Source organism: Nakaseomyces bracarensis (genome assembly GCF_045282275.1).
Source record: "Nakaseomyces bracarensis strain CBM3 chromosome Unknown Scaff13_0, whole genome shotgun sequence".
Taxonomy (NCBI): domain Eukaryota; kingdom Fungi; phylum Ascomycota; class Saccharomycetes; order Saccharomycetales; family Saccharomycetaceae; genus Nakaseomyces; species Nakaseomyces bracarensis.
This window is the reverse complement of record NW_027263959.1, coordinates 1,357,181-1,384,400: the sequence shown is the minus strand read 5'-3', so window position 1 is coordinate 1,384,400 and position 27,220 is coordinate 1,357,181. Positions and strand designations below refer to the sequence as shown.

At 35.8% G+C, this 27,220-nt stretch overlaps 13 protein-coding genes across 13 annotated transcripts; 9 read left to right on the top strand and 4 right to left on the bottom strand.

Annotated features, from left to right (window-relative positions):
• Nucleotides 1-621: 621 nt before the first annotated feature.
• Nucleotides 622-1,911, top strand: DGA1 (diacylglycerol O-acyltransferase; the record flags this gene model as incomplete). Its single annotated transcript, XM_071054807.1, has 1 exon — nucleotides 622-1,911. The coding sequence occupies one exon, from the start codon at nucleotides 622-624 to the stop codon at nucleotides 1,909-1,911; it is 1,290 nt and encodes a 429-aa protein (XP_070909500.1).
• Nucleotides 1,912-2,046: 135 nt separating this feature from the next.
• On the bottom strand, nucleotides 2,047-3,405 carry ESA1 (NuA4 histone acetyltransferase complex catalytic subunit ESA1; the record flags this gene model as incomplete). Its single annotated transcript, XM_071054806.1, has 1 exon — nucleotides 2,047-3,405. One exon carries the CDS (start codon nucleotides 3,403-3,405, stop codon nucleotides 2,047-2,049), a length of 1,359 nt encoding a protein of 452 aa, XP_070909499.1.
• Nucleotides 3,406-3,831: 426 nt separating this feature from the next.
• On the top strand, nucleotides 3,832-5,835 carry PUS7 (pseudouridine synthase PUS7; the record flags this gene model as incomplete). Its single annotated transcript, XM_071054805.1, has 1 exon — nucleotides 3,832-5,835. One exon carries the CDS (start codon nucleotides 3,832-3,834, stop codon nucleotides 5,833-5,835), a length of 2,004 nt encoding a protein of 667 aa, XP_070909498.1.
• A 383-nt stretch (nucleotides 5,836-6,218) lies between these two features.
• SSP2 (Ssp2p) lies at nucleotides 6,219-7,331 on the top strand (the record flags this gene model as incomplete). Its single annotated transcript, XM_071054804.1, has 1 exon — nucleotides 6,219-7,331. One exon carries the CDS (start codon nucleotides 6,219-6,221, stop codon nucleotides 7,329-7,331), a length of 1,113 nt encoding a protein of 370 aa, XP_070909497.1.
• A 118-nt stretch (nucleotides 7,332-7,449) lies between these two features.
• MET7 (tetrahydrofolate synthase) lies at nucleotides 7,450-8,943 on the bottom strand (the record flags this gene model as incomplete). The annotated part of the gene is made up of 1 exon (XM_071054803.1): nucleotides 7,450-8,943. One exon carries the CDS (start codon nucleotides 8,941-8,943, stop codon nucleotides 7,450-7,452), a length of 1,494 nt encoding a protein of 497 aa, XP_070909496.1.
• Nucleotides 8,944-9,459: 516 nt separating this feature from the next.
• ABP140 (tRNA(Thr) (cytosine(32)-N(3))-methyltransferase) lies at nucleotides 9,460-10,533 on the bottom strand (the record flags this gene model as incomplete). The annotated part of the gene is made up of 1 exon (XM_071054802.1): nucleotides 9,460-10,533. The coding sequence occupies one exon, from the start codon at nucleotides 10,531-10,533 to the stop codon at nucleotides 9,460-9,462; it is 1,074 nt and encodes a 357-aa protein (XP_070909495.1).
• A 1,726-nt stretch (nucleotides 10,534-12,259) lies between these two features.
• On the top strand, nucleotides 12,260-14,362 carry RNJ42_04637 (uncharacterized protein; the record flags this gene model as incomplete). The annotated part of the gene is made up of 1 exon (XM_071054801.1): nucleotides 12,260-14,362. The coding sequence occupies one exon, from the start codon at nucleotides 12,260-12,262 to the stop codon at nucleotides 14,360-14,362; it is 2,103 nt and encodes a 700-aa protein (XP_070909494.1).
• Nucleotides 14,363-15,012: 650 nt separating this feature from the next.
• RNJ42_04636 (WD40 repeat domain-containing protein) lies at nucleotides 15,013-16,305 on the top strand (the record flags this gene model as incomplete). The annotated part of the gene is made up of 1 exon (XM_071054800.1): nucleotides 15,013-16,305. One exon carries the CDS (start codon nucleotides 15,013-15,015, stop codon nucleotides 16,303-16,305), a length of 1,293 nt encoding a protein of 430 aa, XP_070909493.1.
• A 757-nt stretch (nucleotides 16,306-17,062) lies between these two features.
• MKK1 (mitogen-activated protein kinase kinase MKK1) lies at nucleotides 17,063-18,535 on the top strand (the record flags this gene model as incomplete). The annotated part of the gene is made up of 1 exon (XM_071054799.1): nucleotides 17,063-18,535. One exon carries the CDS (start codon nucleotides 17,063-17,065, stop codon nucleotides 18,533-18,535), a length of 1,473 nt encoding a protein of 490 aa, XP_070909492.1.
• A 610-nt stretch (nucleotides 18,536-19,145) lies between these two features.
• On the top strand, nucleotides 19,146-19,826 carry MGE1 (mitochondrial nucleotide exchange factor MGE1; the record flags this gene model as incomplete). Its single annotated transcript, XM_071054798.1, has 1 exon — nucleotides 19,146-19,826. The coding sequence occupies one exon, from the start codon at nucleotides 19,146-19,148 to the stop codon at nucleotides 19,824-19,826; it is 681 nt and encodes a 226-aa protein (XP_070909491.1).
• Nucleotides 19,827-20,795: 969 nt separating this feature from the next.
• On the top strand, nucleotides 20,796-22,868 carry KIN4 (putative serine/threonine protein kinase KIN4; the record flags this gene model as incomplete). Its single annotated transcript, XM_071054797.1, has 1 exon — nucleotides 20,796-22,868. One exon carries the CDS (start codon nucleotides 20,796-20,798, stop codon nucleotides 22,866-22,868), a length of 2,073 nt encoding a protein of 690 aa, XP_070909490.1.
• A 1,459-nt stretch (nucleotides 22,869-24,327) lies between these two features.
• Nucleotides 24,328-24,987, top strand: DFR1 (dihydrofolate reductase; the record flags this gene model as incomplete). The annotated part of the gene is made up of 1 exon (XM_071054796.1): nucleotides 24,328-24,987. One exon carries the CDS (start codon nucleotides 24,328-24,330, stop codon nucleotides 24,985-24,987), a length of 660 nt encoding a protein of 219 aa, XP_070909489.1.
• A 410-nt stretch (nucleotides 24,988-25,397) lies between these two features.
• RNJ42_04631 (60S ribosomal protein eL19) lies at nucleotides 25,398-26,477 on the bottom strand (the record flags this gene model as incomplete). The annotated part of the gene is made up of 2 exons (XM_071054795.1): nucleotides 25,398-25,981; nucleotides 26,384-26,477. 2 exons carry the CDS (start codon nucleotides 26,475-26,477, stop codon nucleotides 25,398-25,400), a joined length of 678 nt encoding a protein of 225 aa, XP_070909488.1.
• Nucleotides 26,478-27,220: the final 743 nt, after the last annotated feature.

The window sequence follows — 27,220 nt, the reverse complement described above, 5'->3', positions numbered from 1 at the left end:
ATGCTGAATAAACACTTAAAAAAATAATCTCATTTAAGGATTTCTTTTTTCCCTATTTCTTATTTGTTTATTATTATTATTATTATTATTTTTAAACCCATCCAAGTCAAGTAATAGATTATGTAATTTTTTATGAACTTCTTTATACAAAGAAACCATTTTATACCTCTAGTTTGTTTTAGTTATCTATAAAATAAGCAACTGCTATATTATTTAATAATAATAATAGTTATGACTATATATGATTAATTAATATTTATTGTTCACGTGATCAATTGACTTTCTCCAAAAAGCTCGATGAGCTCAAAGTTTGAATAATTTTAAAGGGTGCCACAAACAAAAAAAAGAAAGAAAGGAAGGAAAAATAGTAAATAAGTATATAAGAAAGGCAACCTCGGTGAAAAAGGGCCAACGGGGTTTATTTAGTATTGGAGTCATCTGGCTAAATCATTGGAAATAGTATATCGATTTGATTTAATTGTTCTTTCACTTTTCAAATTATTTGATTTATATAACATTTTCTCGAGAGACTGACGGAGTTCGTTCGAAAAATAAGACAATAGAATAAAGGGCATTTCTTCTTATTTATTTAATATTGATAGTTGCTGTTTTTTGCTTTTGATGGGGATAATTGATAACGTGTTGAGGTTTAGAACCATTAGACGTAAATCTTCGGATAGACTTGATCAGGATGAGTCGAGTGATGACGGTTCTCCAAATATTGTGGAGGAAAAGACTAAGGATATAAAGGTTGTGAAACCGTTAAAGAAGCCTAGGCTCAGCAACTGCTGTTCTCTTTCGACACCTATGGAAAATAGGCTCCAGACTCTGGCGGTTGCTTGGCATATATCCTCGTTTGTTCTCTTCAGTATCATTTCTTTGTTTATCTTTTCTAATCCATTCACGTGGATTGTGGTAATACCATACTTAATATATTTCTTTACTGATCGTACTGCTGGTAATGGTGGAGTTGTATATAGATACTCTCCTTGGGTACGTTCTCTAAGGATTTGGAAGTACTACGCAGAGTATTTCCCCGTGAGGTTGACTAAGACAGTGGATTTGGAGCCTACATTTACACCTTGTTCCGAAGATCAGGAAGATAAAAAAATACAGGAGTACTACAAGCTCAGATTGTGGCCAACGCAGATAAGGATTAACACCTTTAAGAAAAATGCTATTTACTCACATGGCTATAAGCGTACAGGACCCAAATACATATTTGGGTACCATCCGCATGGCATCGGTGCGTTAGGCTCCTTTGGTGCCTTTGGTACAGAAGGTTGTGATTTCTCAAAAAAATTCCCGGGCATTCCTATCTCTTTATTGACATTAGTGAATCAATTCCATATACCATTCTACAGAGACTACCTCTTGTCGGTGGGTATTTCATCAGTATCTCGTAAAAATGCTTTAAAGGTGCTCGGAAACGATCAATCCATTTGTATTGTTGTTGGTGGAGCTCGCGAATCGTTAATTAGTATTCCAGGGACCTCTGGGTTAATTTTAAATAAAAGGAAAGGTTTCATCAAACTCGCTTTACAAGCAGGTAATGTAAGCTTGGTACCTGTGTACACATTTGGAGAAAATGACTGTTACAATATTCTGTCCACTAATGAAACATCAATCATTAGAAGAATTCAACTTTGGGTAAAAGAGAATTTCGGATTCACTATACCTATATTCTATGCAAGAGGTTTATTTAACTATGATTTCGGATTATTACCTTTTAGGGCTCCGCTTAATGTTGTCGTAGGTAAACCTATACATGTAAAAGAGCAACAAGATGAACCTGATCCCAAATTAGTAGATTACTACCATGAACTTTATATTGAAGAACTGAAAAAAGTCTACATGGATCATAGAGATGATTACGGTTATGGGGGTGTCGATTTTGAAATAGTTGGATAAAATTAATTATTTCAAAACGTGGATATCATTAGATGTATTATTACAAACTGTTTCTATATATGAAACTAAATATTACTTTATAAAGACATACTGGAATTATGCGCGAATATCTAAGCTCATTCTTTATTTTATGTCTCACCATGCAAATCTTAATTGCGATGCGGTGAAAATTGGTGGCTTCCAGAGGAGCTTTTCGGCATCAATAGACCTTCTCTTCTTGTTTTTTAGCTTATTATATCTTTCCAATATCGCATCATTTATGAATATTATATGTTGACCTTTGTAGTACCTTAATATATTGAGAGTTTTCAAAGTGTGTAAAATATCTGTGGTTGTCATAGAAGTCATAGAGCTAATATCGTCGATAGTCACTTCCTTCCCATGTTCAATAAGAAGAGTAATTAATACATCAGACCAATATGCTCTGTATGAAAGTAGACCTAGATCAGAGAGCGGTTTTTCTGGAGAGCCAACTTTTCCTTCTTTTTTTGAAAGCTCGTACGAGAATTCAATTAAGAGTCTACCATAACCCATTCTTTGATATTGAGGTAATGTCAAAATACAGGCGACATTATATCCATCAGCAGATTCTTTTTCCTTAGAGAAATAACCGACAAGATGGTGACCCAACTCATCTCTTCTTGTCATGCAGTAAAATAGGAACGGGTCAACATCATAGTAAAGTGTTTTGTGGTCTAGAAACAACTTGGATAGTAAACAAAGGTTTCTACACCATGTCCTTTGTTTTCTACCATCTATCTCAAAAAATGATACATAGTCATCTCGATATATTTCGTTTCCTGGCGGGTGCCGTAGCGTACACTTCTTTCTATATCTCTCGTATTGTTTCTTCGAGCCGAAATACTGTAAGGTGAAATCATCAATATATACTTCATCTCCATCAGTGAGCTCTATTGGATAAGGAGAAAAGTACCATGGCTCTATTTCATATTTTCCCATGATAATTTTCGAAAGGTTTCTGACATGTGCCACTTCATGAGGATTTTGTATCATAGAACCCGATGTTCTTAGCTTCTTTATCTCGTCTTCGCGCGATATATCTTCATCTTTCAACCCTCTAACATTCAAATTATCTAAATCCATAACATCACTGTTATCACCACCTTCTGAGAACTTTGCATCAGACTCGAGAGGCAGAGGCGTGGTATTTCCCTTTTTGAGTTTATTCTGCTTTTGCTTCTTCTTTTTAGTACCGGTTTCTTCATCATTTTTCCTCTTTGGACGTGGAAAGAGTACCTCTTTCTCCAAGTTTATCCTATCGCCAATCACCCATTCATCTAAACGTTTATTGAAGTTCACGTAGTGCACATAGAATTTAGAGGGACTGACACGAGCATTAATAGAAAGTATCTCAGCTAGACGCTCCTCTCCATCTTTCTCTACCCAACACTGACACTTTATCAGGACCTCCTCTGTACTGGTAACTGTCCTAGGAATAAACTCCTCCTCATTTTCTGTACTTGCCCCAGCCATGTTCTCGCAGGAGTTCTTTCACCTAATCTATAACAAAACTTTCCAAATAAGAAGGAGATAAAAGCAAAAAAAGCTGTTATATGACAGAGGATCAGGCTGCCTTCGATTAAACTGTGATGATTTGTTATTTAGCCAGATTTGGTCCCCTTTTATGAATCTTGATTGCTTTTAGATTTTTATAAAATCACAGATTTATTAAAGTTGATCATGGAAAAATACACCAAACCTTTAATCACTATTTACGTGACTGAAAATTTTTGCTAGTAATTGAGCCAAGCTCATCGCAAACTCATCGAGGTTTACTATAATATAGTGTAGTAGCTAAATGTTTCTATTTGATTGCCGATTTGTATTATGCTTGTAATTGAGTTGTTAGAAAGTCTGAGCTGAGTAGAAAAGTAGATAAAAAAATAGCAGTTAGCCACAATGAGTCAAAAGAGAGCTGCTGAAGGAAATGCTGTTGATCCAGCACAAAAGAAGATCAAGATAGAGGATGCTGATGGTGTTTGTGAGAAAGATGTTGGTATTACGTATTACATTTCTCAACAGCCTGGTTTTAGAGGCCAAATCAAACAGAGGTATACTGATTTTCTGGTTAACGAGATCACTCGTGAGGGAGAAGTGGTTCATTTAACCGATAAGGGATTCAAGGTACCTAAGAAGAAGACGGAGACTGTGCCTGATGATGTAAAGAAGTTGCAAAAGGAGGAAGAATTTGCTAAGAGACAAAATTTCACTGTGGAGGATGAATTGAAGGCCCAGCTTATAGAAATTTTTGGTGATGAAGATTTCGAGAAAATATTGGACGTTTACAGAAATGCTCAAAAAATGGAGTCCAAAAACTCCTTTGAAGATAAATCTACTAGAACCAAGATTCATCAATTATTACGTCAGGCTTTTAACAATGAACTAGAATCAGTTACCACCGGAGAAAACACTTTTAAGATTGCCAGAAATAACAAGAACTCTAGAGTAAATAAGCAAGTCATGATTCAGGAAACTAAAGATGAAAATGGTGTTGAGAATTGGGGATATGGACCAGCTAAAGAATATATCCATTTCACTCTACATAAAGAAAATAAAGATACCATGGAAGCCGTCAATGTCATGACTAAGTTAATGCGCGTCCCAAATAGAGTTGTACGTTATGCAGGTACCAAGGATAGACGTGCCGTAACATGTCAGAGACTTTCTATTTCAAATATCAAATTGGATAGATTAAATGCTCTTAATAGAACGCTAAAGGGTATGATTATCGGAGGTTACAAGTTCTCAGATGTCTCTATGAACTTAGGTGAATTGTCTGGTAATGAGTTCCACATTGTTATCCGTGATGCTAGTGTTAGCCCCGACTCAGGTGCTAAGCTAGAGGATGTATTGGAAGCAGGTTGTAAATCTCTTTCTGAAAATGGTTTTATAAACTATTATGGTTTACAAAGGTTTGGTACGTTTAGTATTTCCACACACACTATCGGTAAAGAGCTGCTTTTAGGTAATTGGAAAGGCGCCATAGATATGATTTTGTCTGATCAAGTAAATGTTTTACCAGCCTCAAAAGAAGCCAGACAATTGTGGGCCCAAAATAGAGATCCAAACGAAACTTTGGTTAAGATGCCTAGGCAATGTATTGCGGAAAATGCAATCCTTCATGCTCTAACAAACCACAAAAAGGGAGAAGATGGAGATTTCGGTGTAGGAGCGTACCATGATGCTATTATGAAGATTCCTAGAAATTTGAGAACTATGTACGTTCATGCGTATCAAAGTTTTGTATGGAATAAAGTTGCAAGTAAGAGAATTCAACTGTTTGGGAATGAAGCTCGTGTTGGAGACTTGGTTATTATTCAGAAGGATGATAAAGAAAATGAGCAAAAAGATGAGCGCGAAGAGGATGATTTTGATGAAGACTTGCGCACTTCTGATTTCATCAGGGCACGCGCATTAACTCAAGAAGATATTGATTCTAATAAATATACCATTGATGATGTTGTGTTACCAACACCCGGATTTGATATTCTGTATCCTTCTTCTGAAGAATTGAAGCAATTATATGTTGAAATTATGGCAGCTGATGGTATGGATCCTTTTGAAATGAGACGCAAAGTTCGTGATTTTTCATTGGCCGGATCTTACAGAAACATTATCCAGAAGCCAAAAGGATTAGAATATAAAGTTATCCATTACGACGACCCAGTACAACAGATAATAAACACTGACTTGGAGATCTTAAACAATCAGAGGGCCAAGGAAAATCACCAAAAATTTATGAAGGCAAAATTAGAAAGATACATGCCTGATAAAGGTGGCGAAAGAACAGCTGTCGTCATCAAGTTCCAACTAGGTACATCTGCTTATGCGACTATGGCCCTAAGAGAACTAATGAAACTAGAGACCTCAAGACGTGGTGATATGTGTGAGGTCACGGTATAATTTTGCAAATACATATTATAACTAGCATGAAATAATTGATTCAACCAATTTTATATTTATTCATAGATAGCATAATTACTAACCTCATATTAACCTTAAAATCAATAGCACTTTATTTGTATAATATATTCAAAGGCTAAACTTTGGTGATTATTGCTAAAGTTTCTTTTAAAGCCTAAAAAAATATATGGATTTGTGTCATATTAATGGGTCACTAAAAAACATATAAAATCTAACTAAAAGAACAAAATATATATTAAGAACACTATTTAGTACATTATACTTGGTATTTTTTACATATATGTATACTACTGTGGCCTTTTAACATAATTAAAACATATAATAACAATAATAACATAGGTCTAGTCATTTATTGCAATCGAATGAATTGCAACCAAAATTGGATCCGAAAAGATCCAGGTAGTTTGTCATATGATCCATCCTTGTCTTCAATAATTGGGCAAGAGCTTGGCGATGTTCAAATTCAGCGTAAGTCCACTCCCTCTGCAGAAAGTAATATTCATAAGGAGGTATTTGGTTTAAGAAGATTGGCAAAGACCTTTATAGGAACTAAGTTAGACTCCGATGAAGTAAAAGTAGACTTGGGAGAATCATCAGGGACAAAAAAGAGAACATTTAATTATCTAAACTGTCTGAATGGGGTTCCCTATACTACAAAGCGGCCGAAATTACAAGAGAGGAAAACCTATACAAAATACACTGAGGAACAATTGCATTCAAACTTTCAGAGGAATTCTTCTCCAAACAAGGCTACAGAGTTGATTGAGAATTTATATCTCTTTAATAACAGCGGTATTTATGATACGACATGCATTCATGCTCAGACTGAATATAGAAATGAACAAAAAAAAGATGTAGTAATTGACGACGTTCCACTAAATACTGGTATAGAAAGTATTTTAAATCAAGTATATGGTGGCTCTATTGCTAGAATTGAACCATATTATAAGGGTAGTTATCTTGGGGAGCTGAAGAAGATAGAAATTAAGTTTATCTCTCCTGCAGGAGCCCAGGAATTTATGAAATACGGTCAATCTAATTTGTTTAAAGTTAACGGGATCCATTTACACCCTAAATGGTCTTCTAGTGAGGATACACTGAATTATGAGAAGATATTCAATCGCCTATCATCCCATGCTGAAAAAGGAAATATTTGTAGATGCTTAATTCTAAAAAAATATCCTACAAGGAATACTCTAAAGTATGTTCAGCTTAATAAGCAGCCACCATTAGATACAATAGATATTTTGGATATTAAGAATGATTTTGAGCAGTATGGACAAATATTAGATGTTGTGCCTGTAATCTCTAGAAAATTGTGTATTTCTATTATTTACTACGACATTTTAAGCGCTGTGAAAGCTATGCAATCGTACGAAGATAATACGACATATACACATGAGAAATATTATAGCAGCTGGGCAATTTGGTATGGTAAAGACTTAACAGACAGGCCAGCTTTCCTACAAGTCTAAAATTCCCACGCAGGTTAACTCTTTTTTCTTCTATAATCTGTCGTTATATAATAAAATTTCTAAGAACTATAATAACATAATAAAATCTTATAACTACAATTGTGACGGTTTGGAGTAATTATGATTGCCCATCGCTATATTTATCGAGAACTACCAGGAAGCCTCCAACCAAGTGTAAGGAACCGGTTACAAAAACATCTATTTCCTCATTATCAGCTCTTTTTGATAAAAGGTTGAATGCTTTTTCAATGCTGGAGGTTACATGAGCTTTAGAGTTTGGAGATATTTCTTCCCAGTCGGTTGCTAGCTGCCTTTGGACTTCAAGTTTATCTACTTGCTCCTGAGACACGTTAATAGAAACCAAGTCAGGGTTGTAGGAGCCACTCTCCCAAGTAACATTTGTTGTGAAAATAGCCTCCTCAAATTTTCCTGCGTTTCCAACTTCATTTACCAACACTTTTATTAATTCATTAGCATTTCTAGTTTGCTGATTAAAAAGAAGCATTTTTTTGTTTTTAATTTGTGCAGTTTCTCCGTTGAACCATTGAGCAGCAGCTTCCATGCTTTCTAAGGTATGAGCACCGTCTATATACCAATTGATATTTCCGGTCTTGATATGCTGACAACGCCCTTCCCAAACTGTTTCTTTTAAGCCCTTGATGAACGTCTCGTTCAATTCGTCATCTACTTCGGAAGGAATTTGTTCATTTATAATCTTCAAAGAATTTAGAGCCTGGCTCGCTAGAGTGATCGCTAACGATGCATTTGTTTTTTGAAATTCACCAGCAATACCTAAAGTAACATTCTCTAACTGTTTGAAGGTGGGAACCTCTACTAAAGAGGTACGCCTTTCAGCGGCCCTCTCAATTAGTACTTTCAAACCGTTAGGGTTTTGATTGGATATGGTAAAAGCAGGTGCTTCAGGCTTGAAGATACCACCTTTGTTCCAAGCAATTTCTTCAATTGTATTGCCTAGCATAAAAGTATGGTCTATTCCAAGAAGAGTTACACCACAAGCTATCGGTTTTTCTATAATATTCGTACTGTCATACTCACCTCCTACACCAACTTCGTATACACAGCACTCACACTCTTCTTTAATAAAGGTGTGGAAAGATAACAGTGTTAAAAACTTGAAATAACCGGGCTTACTTCCTGGAATCATGTGTGGAAACTTATCTTGAGGAGATGTTGTGTTATCAAGACTATCCCAAACCTCAAAAAAATACTTTGTAAATTTTGACTCAGAAATTGGTTCACCATTAATCCTAATACGTTCCCTCACTGACCTTAGATGTGGAGAAGTATATAGGCCTACTTTTTTAATCTCATTCTTATATTGTTGGAGAATTGATGTTGTGAATGCAGCGGTGGAACCTTTACCCTTGGTACCTGTAATGTGTATCACGTTCAATTTATTGAAGTCAGAAACGGAGTATCCTAAACGCCTACTCCATTCATACATTTCGCTCAGATTCATAGCATTTCGGCGGTCACCTGATTCTCTAACTAACTTGATATGTGCATAATTAGACTGTAAAGAGTTCAGGGCAGCTAAGGCATCTTGATATGTTCTTCTTGTCACCATCCTTAACGGAACTATCGGTACCATTAGTATAGTTTTGAATATAAGAAGAAATTTCCAATTGTAATTTGAAAGAAAAAAATATGGTATATTTTCATATTTTTATATTGAATAAAAAACTGAAGTCTGATCGTAGTCTTGATCATCTTAAAGGAATCACTCTTTACTGTGGACTCTGTTTCGGAGAGATAAATGCTAATCGACGAATACGGTGGTGTGAGATGATTAAAATTTAGGAACTATGACTTATAACCATGTTTGTAAAGGTAAATATAGTGAACTAATCAGAAAAGTTCCTAGAATAAGCTCTTTATTATAAATATGAATAAACAAAAAGGTATCTTATATATAACTATCTATATTTATAGGCGATTACTTGATCGATTTTTAAAATTTGAAAAAAATCTCTAATTTGAGACTATAATGACTATGAGAGCAGCTTTAGGTAGGTTCAAATTTAAAGAACAGAATGAAAAGCATCAAGATAGGGTTCATTAAACTTTTGTACTCAATGATTTCTCATTCATAAATAAAAATATGCAATCAATTTGGGACATCAAAAACCGCCTGCAACCAACAACGGTACATTTTCAGTTGCCTCTTACGATTTACAAGAAGTCTTCTATCAGTACCTATTTTGTTCTCTTTAAAGTATTTCTTCGTGAAGATTTGTCTCAATTCGTCTTCGGTAAAGAAGTACACTCTGGTACCATCACCTCTGACGTAGAAGTTGTCTTCTAGAAGTCTGTTCTTCTTGAATCTCACTTGAACTTGGTCATAACGACCATAATCTCTGAAAAGAACCTTACCACCTGGTTTCATAATTTTGTGCAAGTTTTCCATAGCTTGGTCCCATTGTTCAGGAGAGAGTGCGCTGAATACGAAAATCATGACAGCGATATCAACGGAGTTTGCCTCAACACCTTCTGGAAGAGCACCCTCTGGATTCGCAAGATCCCACACAGTAGCATGTCCGTATTTAGGATTGAAATTTTCAGATGTCTTCACTAGTTCTACGGCTCTGGGAGCAAAATCGGCTGCTATGATTCTTAGATTCTCGTTCTCGTTTTCGTTCAGGATAGGGAAAAATGTGTTACCTGCACCACAGCCGATTTCAAAAATAGTAACTGGACCAGCTTCCTTCTTAGTGGATTGGTAAAGGATTGGAAACTCAATTTGCAACCACTTCCTATCCTTGAAAAAGTTCTCCTTATTGTTCTTGTAGAAGATATCCCAGTATCTTGATGGGTTTCCGTTATACAGATTCTTATCAAAATCAGAAACAGGGTTCTCATACTGGACCTTAATTTTTTCTTCAGCTTGTTGGATTTGTTCTTCTCCCCATTCAACATTATCCCATGCATTGTGGTTCCAAACATCGGAATCCTCGGTTAAATTTCTTTTACCAAATTCGAAAGGATTATCACGACCCAATCTGGATGTGCCCTCTACTTCATTTGGGGCGGATTCATGAGCAATTACTTCAAAAGTTTCCTCATGAATATCTTGAGTTATAGCCTTCAACTCTTCTTGGCTTTCAGTTTGAGGTAGGCCTAAGCGAAGAGTCTTCTTCGGTCTCAGCTTCGTCCTTCTGAGATTGTGTAGTTTCACCCTCATTCTCGGAAGCAGCAGCTTTAGCAGCAGCAGCCTTCTTCTTCTTCTTTTGCTTCTTCTTCTTATTTTTTTTACTCTTAGCAGATGGTTCCCCTTGCTCTTCCTTCACATCGTCCTCCTCTTCTTTAACATCTTCTTCATCATTCTGATCCTTCTCTTCAGAATCTTTCTCTTCTTCCGGCTTAGTTTCTTGTTCCTCACTTTCCTGAACAGTTTCACTAGCACTAAGATTCTTGTCCTCGCTCTCCTCCATTGGTTTGTCTCCTTCAACTACTTCAGCTTTTTCATCACCTTCTACTTCTTCTTCTTCTTCTCTTACAATTTTCACTTCAACTGGCTCAACCTCTGGTATCGTCTCCTCAATAGCTGGGATATCAGTGGTATCTTCATTAGATTGTTCATTGACCACTTCAGATTGTTCATTGACAACTTCAGATTGTTCCTTGACACCTTCCTCGTTGTCATCACCTTCAACAGCCTCTTTGCCTTCTGCTGAGGTCTCTGCACCAATAGCCTCTTTCTTCTCAGGCACCGAGGCGTCAGAGTCTCCTTCCTTGGCTATACTTTCAAACTTCTTAATCAGGTCAGCAACACCCATTATTGTAGTTTAGTATTTTTGTTGTTGTTTTCAATCAATTGTATTAACTCTTAGATATCCTTTCTCTATAATCAATTTTTACTATGTCCTATACTATTATAGCTATTCTCTTCTAATTTTCAACCAACTATAACAAAAAAGCTACTTTAGAGACTTCCTGCATCGTTTTCTGTGCATGAAAAATTGTTTGTTTTGTTTTTTTCGTCGCTTCGTTTTGTTTTTTTTTTTCAAAAAAAATTTTTTGCGATTTTTTCAGGAATTTTTTGATTTTTTGTGCCCCCAACGAGAATCGAATGGCTCTGCATTTTTTTTTTTTACCCAGATTCTCTTTTAGGTAATTCATTAATCGAGATTGTCCTTGAATAACAGATATTGCCTATATTGGAATAGACCGTAGCATTACACATCTCTTTTTTATCTTTTCTTTTTTGGTTGTTACTTCAGGATCTATTTATAGATAAGCATATTAGTATCATACGAGTAATAATGAAACCACTTTTTTAATGAATCGCACTTTACTACGGTTGTATGTTTGGCTTTTTCCTACTTATACTTATATACATATATATACCCGTACACATTAAAAAAAGAAAGGAATAATACAACTTTCATCTTTTAATCAACAGAAAAGCCCGCTGGTCCCCGCGATTACAGCCTTGTATCTTTGGGGTACCTAACATGTGAAAGTGCGGCAGTAGGGACGAGAGAGATGAAAAAAAAAGAAAAAGTCCAAGGACCTCAACTAGAAACGATGCAGTCTTCCGTATATCCATTGCTTACAATAAGCGTAAATCCTGTGATCTGAAGGGGAGAATTGCATGTGAATTGGAAATCGTACCACTTCGATAGCAAAGGGGTTCTAACTACTAAATTTAGTAACTCGGGAATAGTAAGTAGTAATGACACAGATATAATAAATAATCTTACTAATATTTACTAGTAGTTTATGTTATTGTTATGAGAAAATGATATATTTTTTGATGGAGAGACAATCCAAAAGCAGGTTATAAAAAGGGAACCCTATAAAGAGAAACGATATATCGAGAAATATTATTTTTCTCAAACCTTGTTTTAAATAAAATATAAATTCAATTATCTAAACGTTATTGTCAAGAAAAATAACCTGAAGCAATGAACTTTTGGAATATCGTTAGACTTCTGTTGCTGTTCGCAGTAGCCTCGGCTAAGTCTAGCTCAAACGCTAATAGCAATACTACCGTTTTATACAGTTCCTGGAATGTCACAGTTGACGACGATTTTGATGCCTATATAGTACCCTTCAGGAACTCATCAAACTATATATTTTACAATGATACTAACGTGTTTGTGTTATCAAACAAGTTCAAAACAACTACTAATGTGCTCAACATCTCGAACTATGACAGCACATATCTCAATGTTAATTTGGAAGACAGTTTCGATAATATCGGTTATGTTTATTACAACGCAACCCTGCTGGTCACTTACGACAAGGGTCTAACCTGGAATACTTCTAATATTTCTTCTAATCCGATGTACTCGATTGATTCAGTCATAGCAGCACCTACAAACTCCAGTGTTTTATTAATTCACGCTGAGGATGATAATTTCAATGATGTCTTCTATATCAGTTACAATAACGGCTCCTCTTTCCAACAGCTAGAGGTTGAGGGTAATAAGGCTGGCCTATCATTTGTATTTCAGCAACTTTCCAATGCCACAACAGCTCTCATTGGTGTAAACGATTCTGGTGAAGATACAATTTTTTATTATTCAAGTGATTTCGGTAAATCGTTCAATGATATACCAGGCTTAGAGAATGCTACCGTTTCCAATTGGGATACAACTCAAGCTCCATATCTCTTAGCTACTGTCAAGCAATACAATAACGATGACGACTTAGATACTTCATATAACATTTCATACTATTCCTCGAAGAATGGACAAGCCTTCAACAAGATTTATGGTTATTTAGGCAGTAGATCTTCATTACAAGACTATTCAATACTCCTAGGTGACCGTTTTATTTATACACCAGGTTACAATTCGTTGTCAGAAGACTATTATGATAGTTTTTACGATTTCCAAAGACAAGATGATATACCTGCTTACAATTTGACTTCATTATTTTATATATCTGATTCAGATGGTGAAAAATTATCAACAATAGGCTCTGCATACAAAGCAAGAGCTAGAAGTTCTTTAAACGCTGCCAAATCGTTACCTGGAACGGAATTTCTCAGTTCATATTTCGGACTATATGGTTTCAGTAACGTATCCTCTGATAACGGTATCACATGGACCAACCCAAGAATTGTTGATAGCAACAATCAATCTAGCTATACGTGTAACATTAGTGATACTAACTGTACTTTTGTTATTAAACAAATCCAGGAAGACTATAGTACAGGTACCATCATAGCAACAGGTCACGAAAGTTTCTGGGATCCTAAAGTTTTTGATATTGACACATTTTTGAATAACTCTAATTATTCACCTTACACACCCTCTCAAAACGATATCTCCTTCTCTAACCTAAACTACAGTCAGCAAGTTTACGTATACAGAGCAACTGTTCAGGATTTTTTTGCTATATCTAATGATGGCGGTTACACTTGGAGAAAGTTGTTCGGTGACAGTGATACTACTTTTTTTACTAGCAACTATGCAAACACTTTGGTTGTATTGAATACTTCAGACTCCTCTAATTTGAATATCTCTTTAAATCAAGGAGCTACATGGAAAAGTGTGAAGCTCTCTTTTGCTAGCAATTATACTGGTCAGAATGACTTAAGTATGGATCCGGTAACAAATACATTCACATTGTTCAGTAGAAAGGAAGGAAGAAAAAACGATTATGGATTCTTTTACGCTCTCAATATTACTGAAACTTATAATTTAAGTATGTGTGACCCATCGAAAGATTTAGTCAAGTTTTCATTAAACAAAGGAGGCTGCGTTAACGGAGCTCGTTACACTTCATTTGCTAAAAACTCCACAAGTACTTGTATACTCAATTCAACAGACACTACCTGGAATATTACTGCGTGTGATAGATGTACAGTCCAAGATTATATTTGCGCACCTCAGTTTACTCTCAATAGTAAAGGTATCTGTGTGCCAGACAAGGACTACCTCAACTCTAAGGACATCAGTTGTGTCAATAACTCGACAAAACTCCCTAGTATGGTCTTAATTGAGGATAATATGTGTAAAACAAAAATCAATATGACTGCCGTTCCAGTGTCTTGCTAGTTCTAAAATACTCTCATATGAACAATTTATATCAGAAGGCCTATCTTTTTTAGATTGCCAGTGTAACTAGTATGTAGTTTTTATATTATACAATATATTTCACAGAGTATACACTTCTATTTGTTTATCTGTAATCTGTCATTATGTCTTAAATCACTCAGTATTTGCTCAAGACTGTTCTACAGATTTCACTACCAAAATATAAATAATTATCAAAATAAATTCAAGAAAACTAATTAGAAATTGACTGAACTACAATATATATCAACTAAACCAGCTGCATATTGTTGTTTTTTTTTGTCATCCTTCTAATTCATTTAATTGTAGTCGTTTCTCAAATAAAATACTCATCACTTTGTAAGAGATCATAGCCATAATCCTTTTTTTTATAGGTATTAAGTGCCAAAGTACGGGAATCGGGTTTTCAAGGCAGCAAGACAATGGGGAGCAACAATAGTACCAAGGGAAAGAAAGAAAAAAGGAACAGTTTAGAGATTTACATGATTACCTATAGTAGGACAATTAGAATCTAGAAATATCTTAAACTGTTGTTAATTGAAGCAACTGTATTTCTAAATTTAATACCTGGCATTTCTGGTTTTTTTTTGAGGTATAGCAGGAGCAATAGAAATAATCAATAAGCAAAATATATGATCATGACTTGGAATAAGGTTGCTAATTATGAACACATCTCAAGCATGAAGCCAAGGTTTATCTCTCGTGCATTTAGTCCAGAGAGTCAACAGAAATCTGTCGCTTTTAGCAATGAATTGATCCCGGACACAGACAATGGTGTTCTGAAGACAAAGTTGCTCTATTCTCAAGGTAGTGATATTTTCGAGCTAGATTGTTCTTATCCATTGATTTATGGTGATGAGGGTGATGAAAATCCCAAAGAACCTGTACAAGAGTATGGGGATGCGTTCAAGGATATGGAGAATGTACCACTGACTACTAAGTGGGTATATCAAGGTGAAACCGTCTCAAAGATGAGATACTTAGGTGAGGAGGAGGATGCTAACATGATCGCAATGTCTAAAAATGGGTCCCTTGCCTGGTTTACTGATGGTGTGAAGGTGCCCGTCCATATTGTTCAAGAGATGATGGGCCCATCCACCAAATTTTCCAGTATACACTCATTGACTAGAAATGATGAGCTTGCTGTCGCTGACTTTGATCTATCTGTTGATCAGGAGACAATTGTCAAATCTCAAAGTAGTGGTAATGAGGAAGACAGTATTTTGAAACTAGTAGACAACGACGGTAAGCCAAGTGAGGTTTTACGTACTATTAGAGTTCCAGGTACTACGGTCACGCACTCCGTCAGGTTCTTAGACAACCACGTTTTTGCCTCTTGTTCTGATGACAATGTGATTAGATTCTGGGATACGAGAACAGCAGAAAAGCCATTGTGGTCGCTGTGTGACCCACAGAATGGTAGCTTAACTGCATTTGATGTTTCCCAACTTTCTGGAAATCTTTTTGTCACTGGGTTCAGCACTGGTATTATCAAGCTTTGGGATGCACGTGCTGTTGAAAATGCTACTTTGGACTTAACCCATAGACAAAACGGGGAAGAACCTATACAAAAGGAGATTGCTAACCTATATCACGCCGGTGGAGATACTGTTGTAGATTTGAAATTCTCATACACGACACCTACCGAATTCTTGAGTGTTGGAGGAAACGGAAATGTGTATCACTGGGACGCTGAATATGCGTTATCTAAGTACGACCCAGAGGATTTGGACTTCGAACCACAAGAGGCTACTGAAGAACTCCTAAACGAATCTCTAAAATTCTTGCACACTGGTGGATCCCGTAGAAATCCAAGTGCATACGGTTCCAGGAACACAGTGGCATGGCACCCAGTAATTGAGGGACTAGTAGCCCACGTCGATCCCGACACTTTGATTACAACTTACTTACCTTACGACAACTAATCAATTTATCTAGACAAAATAAAAACAGACTTGAGGAGAATGAAGCTATGTCTTCCTTTTTTTTGTTTTTTTTTTGTTATTATTTTACTCTTCTGTACGACTTTTTACAATTATTTATTTTTACTAAAAAAATATTTTACTTCTATAGAATGGTAAACAGGTGAGATGAAAGTATTATAAAACTACCATACCCGCTATCTACCCCCCTTCTCCTGACTCTTATGCTCGAGACAAACATTGTTTATACTTGGATCAAAAATCTCTAAAATAATTTTTTTTTCGAGATGAGCATCGCTCGATTTCACAGTGATCTCTGGTCGAACAAAATGGAAAACTTTTTTTTTTTTTAAGATTGCCTGAAACATGCTCAATAGAAGGACAGTGCTTGAGAGCAAGAGGGTCAGCTAGAGCTGGATAGAAAGAGAAAGAGAGTTAGATATAGGATTGTAAAGAGCATAACTAGAGTATATCCACCAAATCTCTCCATTGTTTTTATGATTCCTTAGGAAAACATAGAGATAAAAAATTTAAACAACCTATTATAACTAGCAAAATCACTAAAAAAAAAGGCAATTCGAATTTAAGGATTCTGAGATTCTTATATTTATCATTGATAATAGTTTCAACTAATAAAATATATATAGTCAGAGCACAATAATAAGATAAAAAAACTGGTTAAGGAATAAAGTATCTTTCAAAAATACACATTTTGCATCTTTCTTTTTATTGGAAACTCAATCATACAAGACAATAGAAAATGGCATCATTATTTAGACCTCCTGAATCTACAAGGAAAAATAGTAAGTCACCAAGGTTAAAGCTTCCACCTCTGAATAATATCCAGAGCACAACAACCAGTAAAGGGCCATCACCGCGACCAACGGACTCTCCTGCTGGAATGCTTAATATATCTCCAATGTCGAGGCCCTCTAGTACAACTTCCAGTCAGATGAAAAGACCTTTACCACCACCCTTACCAAAACTCAATGTCAATGTTAGTGAAACCTCTTCTTTAAACAGTTTAGATGGTAAAATGAAACAGTTAACTATAAATGATAGGAACAGTGTGCACTCCCCAATGAGTGCACATACTACTGCAAGTGGGAAAGAAAATACCCATATTGATCCTAACAGTAATAATCCCAATGCTTCTGTGGATTCGTTTCTATCAAATCTAATCTCAGCTTACGATCAAAGTGGGAGTTCCTATACAAGTCCAATAAAGTCTGAAGGGCAGGTTAGCTTTGAAGAGAATAATAATAGTAGCAGTGATAGTCAAAAGGTCCCTAAACACCTATTGGAAGATAAAGATATAGATGAACTGAGTGAGGAAGTATGGCATTATAAAAGGTTAATGGACGAGATTCAAACACAAGGTGTGCTGGGTGAAGGTGCTGGTGGGTCTGTGGCCAAATGTAAACTTAAACATGGGAGTAAGATATTTGCTCTGAAAACAATAAATACATTAAACGGCGATCCGGAGTTTCAGAAACAACTGCTGAGGGAGTTACAGTTTAATAAAAGTTTCAAATCAGATTATATTGTTAGATACTATGGTATGTTCACTGATGAGCAACACTCCAGCATATACATTGCAATGGAATATATGGGTGGTAAATCATTAGATGCCATATACAAAAATTTGCTGAGGAGAAATGGACGAATTGGAGAGAAAATTTTAGGTAAGATAGCAGAAGCTGTCCTCCGAGGCTTGTCTTACTTACATGAGAAAAAAATTATACACAGAGATATAAAGCCACAGAATATTCTTCTAAATGAAGAAGGTCAGGTAAAGTTGTGTGATTTTGGAGTTAGTGGCGAGGCAGTAAACTCCCTGGCTACAACTTTCACAGGAACATCCTTTTACATGGCTCCGGAACGGATCCAAGGTCAACCATACAGTGTCACTTGCGATGTGTGGTCATTGGGTCTCACGATCCTTGAAGTAGCTCAAGGCCATTTCCCCTTTGGCCCAGATAAGATGGCGACGACCATAGCACCAATTGAGTTACTGACATTAATTCTGACTTTTACTCCACATCTTGACGATGAACCAGACAAAAATATAAAATGGAGCAGGGCTTTCAAATCGTTCATAGAATTCTGTCTACGGAAAGAAGCTAGAGAAAGACCCTCACCAAGACAAATGATCCAACACCCGTGGATCCAGGGACAAATGAAGAAACAAGTTGACATGAAAAAGTTCATAACAATATGCTGGCAGGAATGAACTAATATAACCCAATAACATAAACTACGATTCAATTCAATAAACTACTACTTCGCTTACATATATTCAGTATATAAACAATTTTTTATTTAATGGCATCTTATATACGAGGATTTCAAACATTTTACATTATATTAAATTAGTTATTATATGATATAGTTACATAGAAAAGTTGGATCAAGTAGACCTATACTGTGTGATGAGAGGGAATCCTGTTCACAATGGGTATAGTTCAACTTCATTTATCGAAGTCATGTGACTCAATTCTGGGAAATAACTTGTCCGGGTAATACAGGCTCTGTTCTACGGCACTGAATTCGTTGTTTTTCCCCCGGAAAGTCGCTTCGACGTAAAAACGCTGAACTTTAAATTTTTTTTTCTTCAACGTTCGTTTGGCCTCTGAGTGAGTGAGTGAGTGAGTGAATGTGTGAGTGTTAGGCCTTATGACAATGACACACACAAGCAATCTTTGATTACTCAACTGGTAATTAAATCTTCTTGTATACCATTTTGATATATAAACCTTTTACTTGTTTTTCTTTCTCCCTCTTCTAATTAATTAGATTTTACATAATATATAACAACGCAATAGGAAATATATATAAAAAAAATGAGAGCTTTTACTAGTGTCACCAGAGCAGCTAGACTAACGCCAATTGTCAAGAGAACTGTTCCATATTATACACCTGTCTCTACTGCTAGATTCGGGAAGTTCCAAAGTTTGAGACTATATTCCGAGGATGCTAATGGAAAGAAAGAGACCGAAGCAAAGCCAGATGAAAATGAATCGAATGCTGAGGATAAGAAAGTCAAGGATTTGGAGGACCAATTAGCTGCTAAGACTAAAGAAGCAGCAGAACTAAAGGACAGACTATTGAGATCTGTTGCTGATTTCAGAAACCTACAAGAAGTTACCAAGAAGGACGTTGAAAAGGCTAAGAACTTCGCACTACAAAAGTTTGCCAAGGATCTATTGGAATCCATTGATAACTTTGGCCATGCTCTGGGCGCCTTCAAGGAAGAGGATTTGGAGAAGTCTAAGGAGATCAACGATCTGTACACAGGTGTCAAGATGACTAGAGATGTGTTTGAGAAAACTTTGAGAAAGCATGGTATTGAAAGATTGGACCCAGTTGGAGAAACTTTCGACCCTAACAAGCATGAAGCCACTTTCGAACTGGCTCAACCAGATAAAGAACCAGGTACTGTGTTCCATGTCCAACAATTTGGTTACACTTTGAACGACAGAGTCATTAGACCAGCTAAGGTTGGTGTTGTTAAGGGCGAGTAAATCACATAAAGAAATTCAAAGAATTACCCGAAAAAAACATCATATTGACAGCAGTTAATAAATTCTTTTACCTTTTTCTTTATGGCATTTACATCTTTCTACTTACTAATATAATTTTTTTTTTGTTTTTCCTATTACCTAAATTGATGATTTGATATTTTATTTCTTTTTTGCACCATTTAGTTTTGTTTTAATATTGTGGTTTTTTCTAAGGAACTGAAAATATGTCCAATATTAATGAAATGACAACCACTAAACCCACAATAATGACAATAATGTTTTCCTACCTCCGAACTAATAAAATTAATTAAACATTTTTTTGTTAGTAAAATAAAACAAAAAAAAACCAATGAAAAACAAACAACAGAAGTTTTCAATACAACTACTAACATGTACATAAGTTTTTAGAAGACAATATAAAAATAAATGATAATTTAATCTTAATCTCAACTAAAACGTATTCTTAAATGAAATAACTATATGTATATATACATTTATTATCGATTGTCAAGCACGTGATATCACGTATAGAGATATATACTACCGGATTTGGCAAAAAACAGAAAAATTAAAAAAAAGAGACACAGCGACTGTTTGATTTTCGTATTGTGACACGTCAAAGGGTTCTTCTTCAATGTTTTGGTTTTTTTTTTGAGTGCAAGCAAGCATTTTAAAAAGCTCTATTATTAGATTGCGATATTTTACGTAAGCGTGTACTTTTTATTTCATACTTTTCAATATCATATTAACAACAATTAGAATATAAAAGATTGGGTATACATTTATTTCTTTAAAAAGAATTGAAATTCTAAGTCATAACGGACAAAAAAACGTGACGCGTCTGCATAATAAATCCGAGATCTGGAAAAGTATAATATTAAAAGAAGTATCGATAGATATACATAGAAATTAAGGACAATACAACAAGGATCAATAATAAACCACAACCATAATAGGTAAATTAAAGTGATGGCAACGATACCAAAGAGACATACATATGCTGGAGGTCCGGATATGGAGCCGTATACTAGGAATCCGTATATGCCCCAACATCGTAATTCTACGTTAGGTAAGAATAGGAAACATGTGACATTTGGGCCATATATAGTTGGGTCTACTTTAGGTGAAGGTGAGTTTGGTAAAGTTAAGCTTGGATGGACGAGGTCTCCTGCCGTAGGACAGGAAAATAGACCGGTTGTTTCGAAACAGGTTGCTATTAAGTTGATCAGGAGAGATACTATCGCACAAAGTACTGAGAAAGAGATCAAAATATATCGTGAAATAAATGCTTTGAAACATCTGACCCATCCAAATATCGTACGGCTGGAAGAAGTATTACAAAACTCCAAATACATCGGTATAGTCTTAGAGTATGCCTCTGGTGGTGAGTTCTATAAATATATTCAAAGGAAAAGAAGGTTAAAGGAATCTACAGCTTGTAGACTATTTGCACAACTTATCAGTGGTGTCAGATACATGCATTCTAAAAATTTAGTCCATAGAGATCTTAAATTAGAAAACCTGTTATTGGATAAAAATGAGAACTTAGTAATTACAGATTTTGGGTTTGTTAATGAGTTTTTAGCTGATAACGAATTCATGCGAACGTCGTGCGGCTCTCCATGTTATGCTGCACCAGAGCTTGTCATTAGTACCAGGCCATACCTCGCTAGGAAAGCAGATGTATGGTCTTGTGGTATAATCCTATACGCAATGCTCGCTGGATACCTACCGTGGGATGATGATGTCACAAACCCAGAAGGAGATGACATCGGAAAACTGTATCAGTATATTACTAAGACTCCCTTAAAATTCCCAGAATATATCACACCTATACCGAGAGATCTCCTTAGGAAAATATTGAGACCAGATCCAAATAAAAGAGTTAATTTACAGTACATACAGAATCATGAATGGCTTAAACCACATAGATCCTTCTTATCTGTTGAGACCGAACAATGGGACAGATTAATTATCAATAGTAAGAACATGTCATTTAATAAAGCAAACGAAAAAAGATATAGCACCCAACCTGTGGATACTAGAACAGAGCGGGCAAGATTAGAGAGCAAAAGACATTCTGAAGTACCAATACAGGCAATGAACAATATGTCTCTAGAATCAAGTGTTCAAGACGAGGATAAGCCTGCAACGCAAAATCTACAACCGTTAACAAATGTCCTTTTAAATACAAGAAGTCATTCAGCCAGAGCTGTTTCTTACACTCCTGGTACATTGCCTGGTAAAGAGGAAAGCTCTTTCCAAAAACAATCGCCAGGTGATGAGAATATGAACCCAAATCCCGCTGCTATTTCATCTTCCATGAATAAATATAGTGAAATAGCTGAACGAGCTATTAGGGATCCAACAGTACATACTCGCCATATGCATACGAAACCTCGCCCGACATCTTATTATCCTGTTGACATAGATCGCTCAACTAATAACGTATCACCTATTGTTTTAAATTTGGGCCATGTTGGAGGAGAAAATATGACAACTCGTTCCCACAGCGCTAAACAAGTTAATGGTAGAGATGAAACACCTTTGAGGAATGAAATCGATATGTCCCACTCTATGGATGAGTCAAGAGACACTCTTGCTACTGATATAACAGTGCCAACCACCTCTCTAGCAATAGAGAAAAAGAGAACGCAGGAAGATAAAAAGGTAGCTTCAGACTTGCAGAATCAAAGAATCACAAGTGTTTTCAGCTCTATGAGCAAAAAGTCTAACGAGGCTTCCCCACAGAAAAGAGAAAAACCTGTGAGAAAGGTTTCCGACCGCAAGAGATTTAGTATACTGTCGTTCTATAATGGTGCCGACAATAAATCGAATCAATCAATTAGCGCCACAACAAAGGACAGTACAGTTCAGTCAGAATCGTTCCCATCCGTTATAGAGCGGAAAACTAACGTTACTGCCGATAAGACTTCACATAGGGCATCAGTCATGATAGCTGAAGAAGAACAAAACACTCAGGAAAGATCTACAGCCAGGAAAGTCATTGATTTCTTCAAGAGAAGAAGCATGAGGATGTAATATGCTCTTTATCTAATAACAAAAAAATTTTCTTTACCCTCATATCAAATTTTATTCTACCTTTCTTGAATGTTATCTAATGACTACTTTCTACAATAGAAAAACGTTACACGATATACTTCCTATATAAGCACTGTATCTATAAACATACTATACCTCATAATTCATATTCATTTAGGCTATTTGGAATAATTTTAAGTTAATATCCCTATTCTATCCTTAACGTATTATCACTCAACTTATCTTTATAGCTGTAGTTAAGCTGTAACAATATCACCAAAAATAACCTAACTCTACTGACGCTCTTGTTGTATTATGCCCTAACTTCGACCTTAAGGTTGTGATCAAAACCCTAATTTGTTTATAGGGGTTACCCGTACTGTTAGGTCATAACAAGAACGAAAAATTTTTTGACTTCAAATGAAAATTTCACGGGTTGAAAAACTATATAAGGGCATCGGATTTCGAAGTTGTATAGTTCTTGTTTCCATCTTCTCTCTTTTCATATTCTTCTTTTCCCTTCATAAAAAAAGTGTCGACGTACTTCAGTATGTATTATACCAATACCTTTGATTCTTTAATCCCAACAAAACATTTTGAATAATATTGTGGTTGAAAAAAAAATTAATAAGAATTTTGATATGAGGAAATTCTTCAAGATTAAAGAAACTATTTATCCAATAATATGGAATATTTTTGACTAACACATTCTATAGTAGGATCATTTCTATAGGAATCGTCACTCTTTGACTCTTCAAATGAGCCACTGAATCCAACTTGGTTGATGAGCCGCAGAACCTTTGTACCCTAGAGTGAGAAACACACCATCGAAGTTGACGCCTCTCCCGCAAGGGAGATATAGTTTGGTTCCGTAATCCTAAGCGGTTCGGTCATCTATACTGTCTCTTCAACCCCTTTACGTTTTGCTGTTTGCGTATGCCCGTAATTTGATTGCTCTTCGGAGTTTTCCTTTTACGGGTTGTTAAAATGGCGCGATGATCTTTACCCATCTTGTATACTTCTCTCAGTGGAAGGAACAAGTGTTATGGCCTAGGAGTTGAGTGTCTTCGGACATGAATTCTCTGTTTAGGGTCTGGGTGGGTACAAATGGCAGTCTGACAAGTTGTTTTTTATTTCCTCCTAGGTTTTCAATCAAAGGATTGATTGGTAGCACTAGAATGAAATTAAGAAAAGTTTATATAATTCTTTAGTGTAGTGAGTGTTTGTAAGTAAGTAAGTGTTTTTACGTATGTGATAATCAATAGAAACTGGATGTTTAAATTAATCTATTTTATGTGAACTCGAATATTAAAAAGTCTAACTCAGATTTGTGTTAGATAGACTTCTGTGTATATAATTTCCTACTTATCTTATTTGAAGGAGTGCCGTCTTAATCAATATAAAAATTGCTAACAAAGAGTTACCTAAGGAGTTCTTATATACAGAGATATAGAGAACAATGTCAAAGATTCCTGTGGTTGGTGTTGTAGCATGTTTGTTACCAGACTTGGGTATTGGTTTCCAGGGTGCTCTTCCTTGGAGACTCTCTAAAGAGATGAAATATTTTAGAGAAGTTACAACTTCCACATTTAATCCATCAAAGCGCAATGTTGTTATCATGGGACGTAAAACCTGGGAATCTATTCCATCCAGATTTAGGCCGCTTCCAAATAGAATAAATGTTGTGGTGTCTAGATCTTTTGAGTGTGGTCCTTTAAAGAAGATAGATGATGCTGTTTATCATTCAAATTCTCTTGTCGATTGTATTACAGAGCTACGGACATCATTTGCACAAGATAATAATATAGAAAGAATTTACCTCATAGGAGGTGGTGAAATCTATAAACAGTGTTTAGATGTAGTCGATAATTGGTTGATAACTAAAATAATCCCACTCGAGGGCACTACAATCCCTCAAATGGATACTTTCTTGGAGAAGACTAAACTTAATGCCCAATTTATTGATGTTTCAGATAAATTAAAAGATTTCGTTCCACCAAATGTCGTCATTGCCAATGAATATGCCTCAGAAGAATGGTGTCATGAAATTGTAAAGGGTATTCCCGAAACTGAGAAGGGTTATAGGTTTTACTTTAGTCTTTACAATAGGAAGTTATAGTTCATGCAAATTCTGGGTTGGTACTAACATGTCATAGAAAACCATAAATTTATTAACTGATAATAAGGTAAAGAATTAGTTAACTTTGTCTGTAAATTACTATAAATAAAAGCATTAAAAATTCATAGTTAAGTATTTAAACTTAATCCGAAGTTCATCATGAAAGGTTTTTTTTTATTTTCCAGATGTGAGTGGGAAGTAATTCCAAGTCATAAAATAGATGATTGAACCAACATTACTCAACATTTAATCTATATAGAATGTGTTAAGTGATACAGTAATATAATATATATTTTTAATTTTTTATTTTAAAGTAGTGGTGTGTATTAGGATTTTGTTATGTAAATAAAAATAAAATTCTTTTTCTTTTCCTCTTAAGAAATGCTAAATATAGGATTTTAAATTCACATTTAAGCAGATTCCTTCAACAAAGCTTCTCTCTTTTCAGCGACTCTTTGGGCTCTTCTCTCACGAGCAGCTCTGTTCTTCATTCTTCTAGCTTCAGCTTGTTCACTCAAAGCCTTTTCACGTTGAGCATCAGCCTTAGCTTGGATAATGTGTTCGACCAAAGCTCTCTTGTGCTTGAAAGCATTACCCTTGGATTCCTTGTACAAGACGTGGTACAAGTGCTTGTCGATCTTACCAGCGTCACGGTACTTAGCTAGCAATCTTCTCAAGACACGTAGTCTTCTGATCCAGACAACTTGGGATGGCAAACGGGCTTCCTTGGTACCCTTTCTCTTACCGTAACCAGTGTGACGACCGTTTCTCTTGGATAGGGCGTGTTCTCTAGTTCTGGATCTGGAGTGAACGGTAACAGCCTTTCTAACGATGGTACCGTTCTTGACCAACTTTCTGATGGCGTTTCTGGAGTTAGCTTGAGAGATCTCAGAGGTCTCGTTTGGGTCCAACCAGACCTTTCTCTTACCAACACCAATGACAGAAGCGGCAAGTCTCTTTTGAGTACGTAAGTTAGCCCTGCAAAAATACAATTCTAATCATTTTGAAATATAATAATTTTCCTCCTGTCTATCATTATAGATTTCTCATTCAATAACAACTATTAAACAACGTTTTAGGAAGGGAAAAAGTTTCAAAAATTAATTAAAAGATTATTTGTTAGTAAAAATGAATTCACATGTTTATCTTTGCTTTAAAAAAAAGCAGACATTAACTAGATGATCAGACTAATGATAATTTATCAAACTTATGCTTTAGGATGGTAATTCACTTATATCAAGTATAAATCTATTTTTTTGTTTTTATTATCACTGTTCACATATCATTTCTCGGATTCTCAATTCCACATATCAAATCTTAAGTCCCCGCCAGTACTCTCTATATCGCCCTCAATATAGAGCTAGTAATATATCTAGTTCATCCATTGATTGATAACTTGGTATTATTTGCTTCCTATTTACCACAATTCCCTCATCGAATTCAAATCCATATCTTTTATCGTACTCTTTCAATCTATCAACATTATCCATCTAAATCATCTATTGCTTATTGCACATATTATAACATACATTTTCGTTCTAGGGTTCTACTTCGGGGTTCCTACAATAGAAATAAAGAATAATTTCAGATAATGCTAAAATATACCTATATTTCAAATTGTTAGTTTTAACATAATTTTTTTTTCTCTTTCAAGATTCAACCCAGCTTTCCCTTCTGGATTCAAAGATTTTTCCTTCCAACACTTCCAAGACACATAGACCATCGCACAACCAGTGCCTCCTCCCCCGTCCACCTCACGAACAAACAATAGAGGCTACCATTGCCAGTCTGATCCTACTTTCCCAGTATCGCTAAACCGAGTACTAGCAGAAGGAGCAATACACTGGACACTAGACTACACTAGACAACACTACAGTAAACACTTTGGTACAAAGAGTGCCTCTCTCTGAGTGAGAGACGATATTCACACCTGGAAGGAGGAGTTGTAAGGTCAAGGGGAAAAAAGCTCATCTCACTCCCTCTACCAACAGCCTGCCGAGAACCTCCCACTAAGCAGTACCCTCACTACAATAGATGAATCCCCTTACCATGTTAAGAAACGGAAGCCTAGTACACAACAACTACCACTGCCTAGGTCCTCAAGATTTCTTTGGTGGGACAAAGGCCAGGAAGAACTCTTCCTCCCTACAAAACCTTTCCATCTTGCTACTTTCGCTACTTTTGCTCACTTACATCCCTGTAGAAAGCCACCTTATTCAATCTGAAAAATATA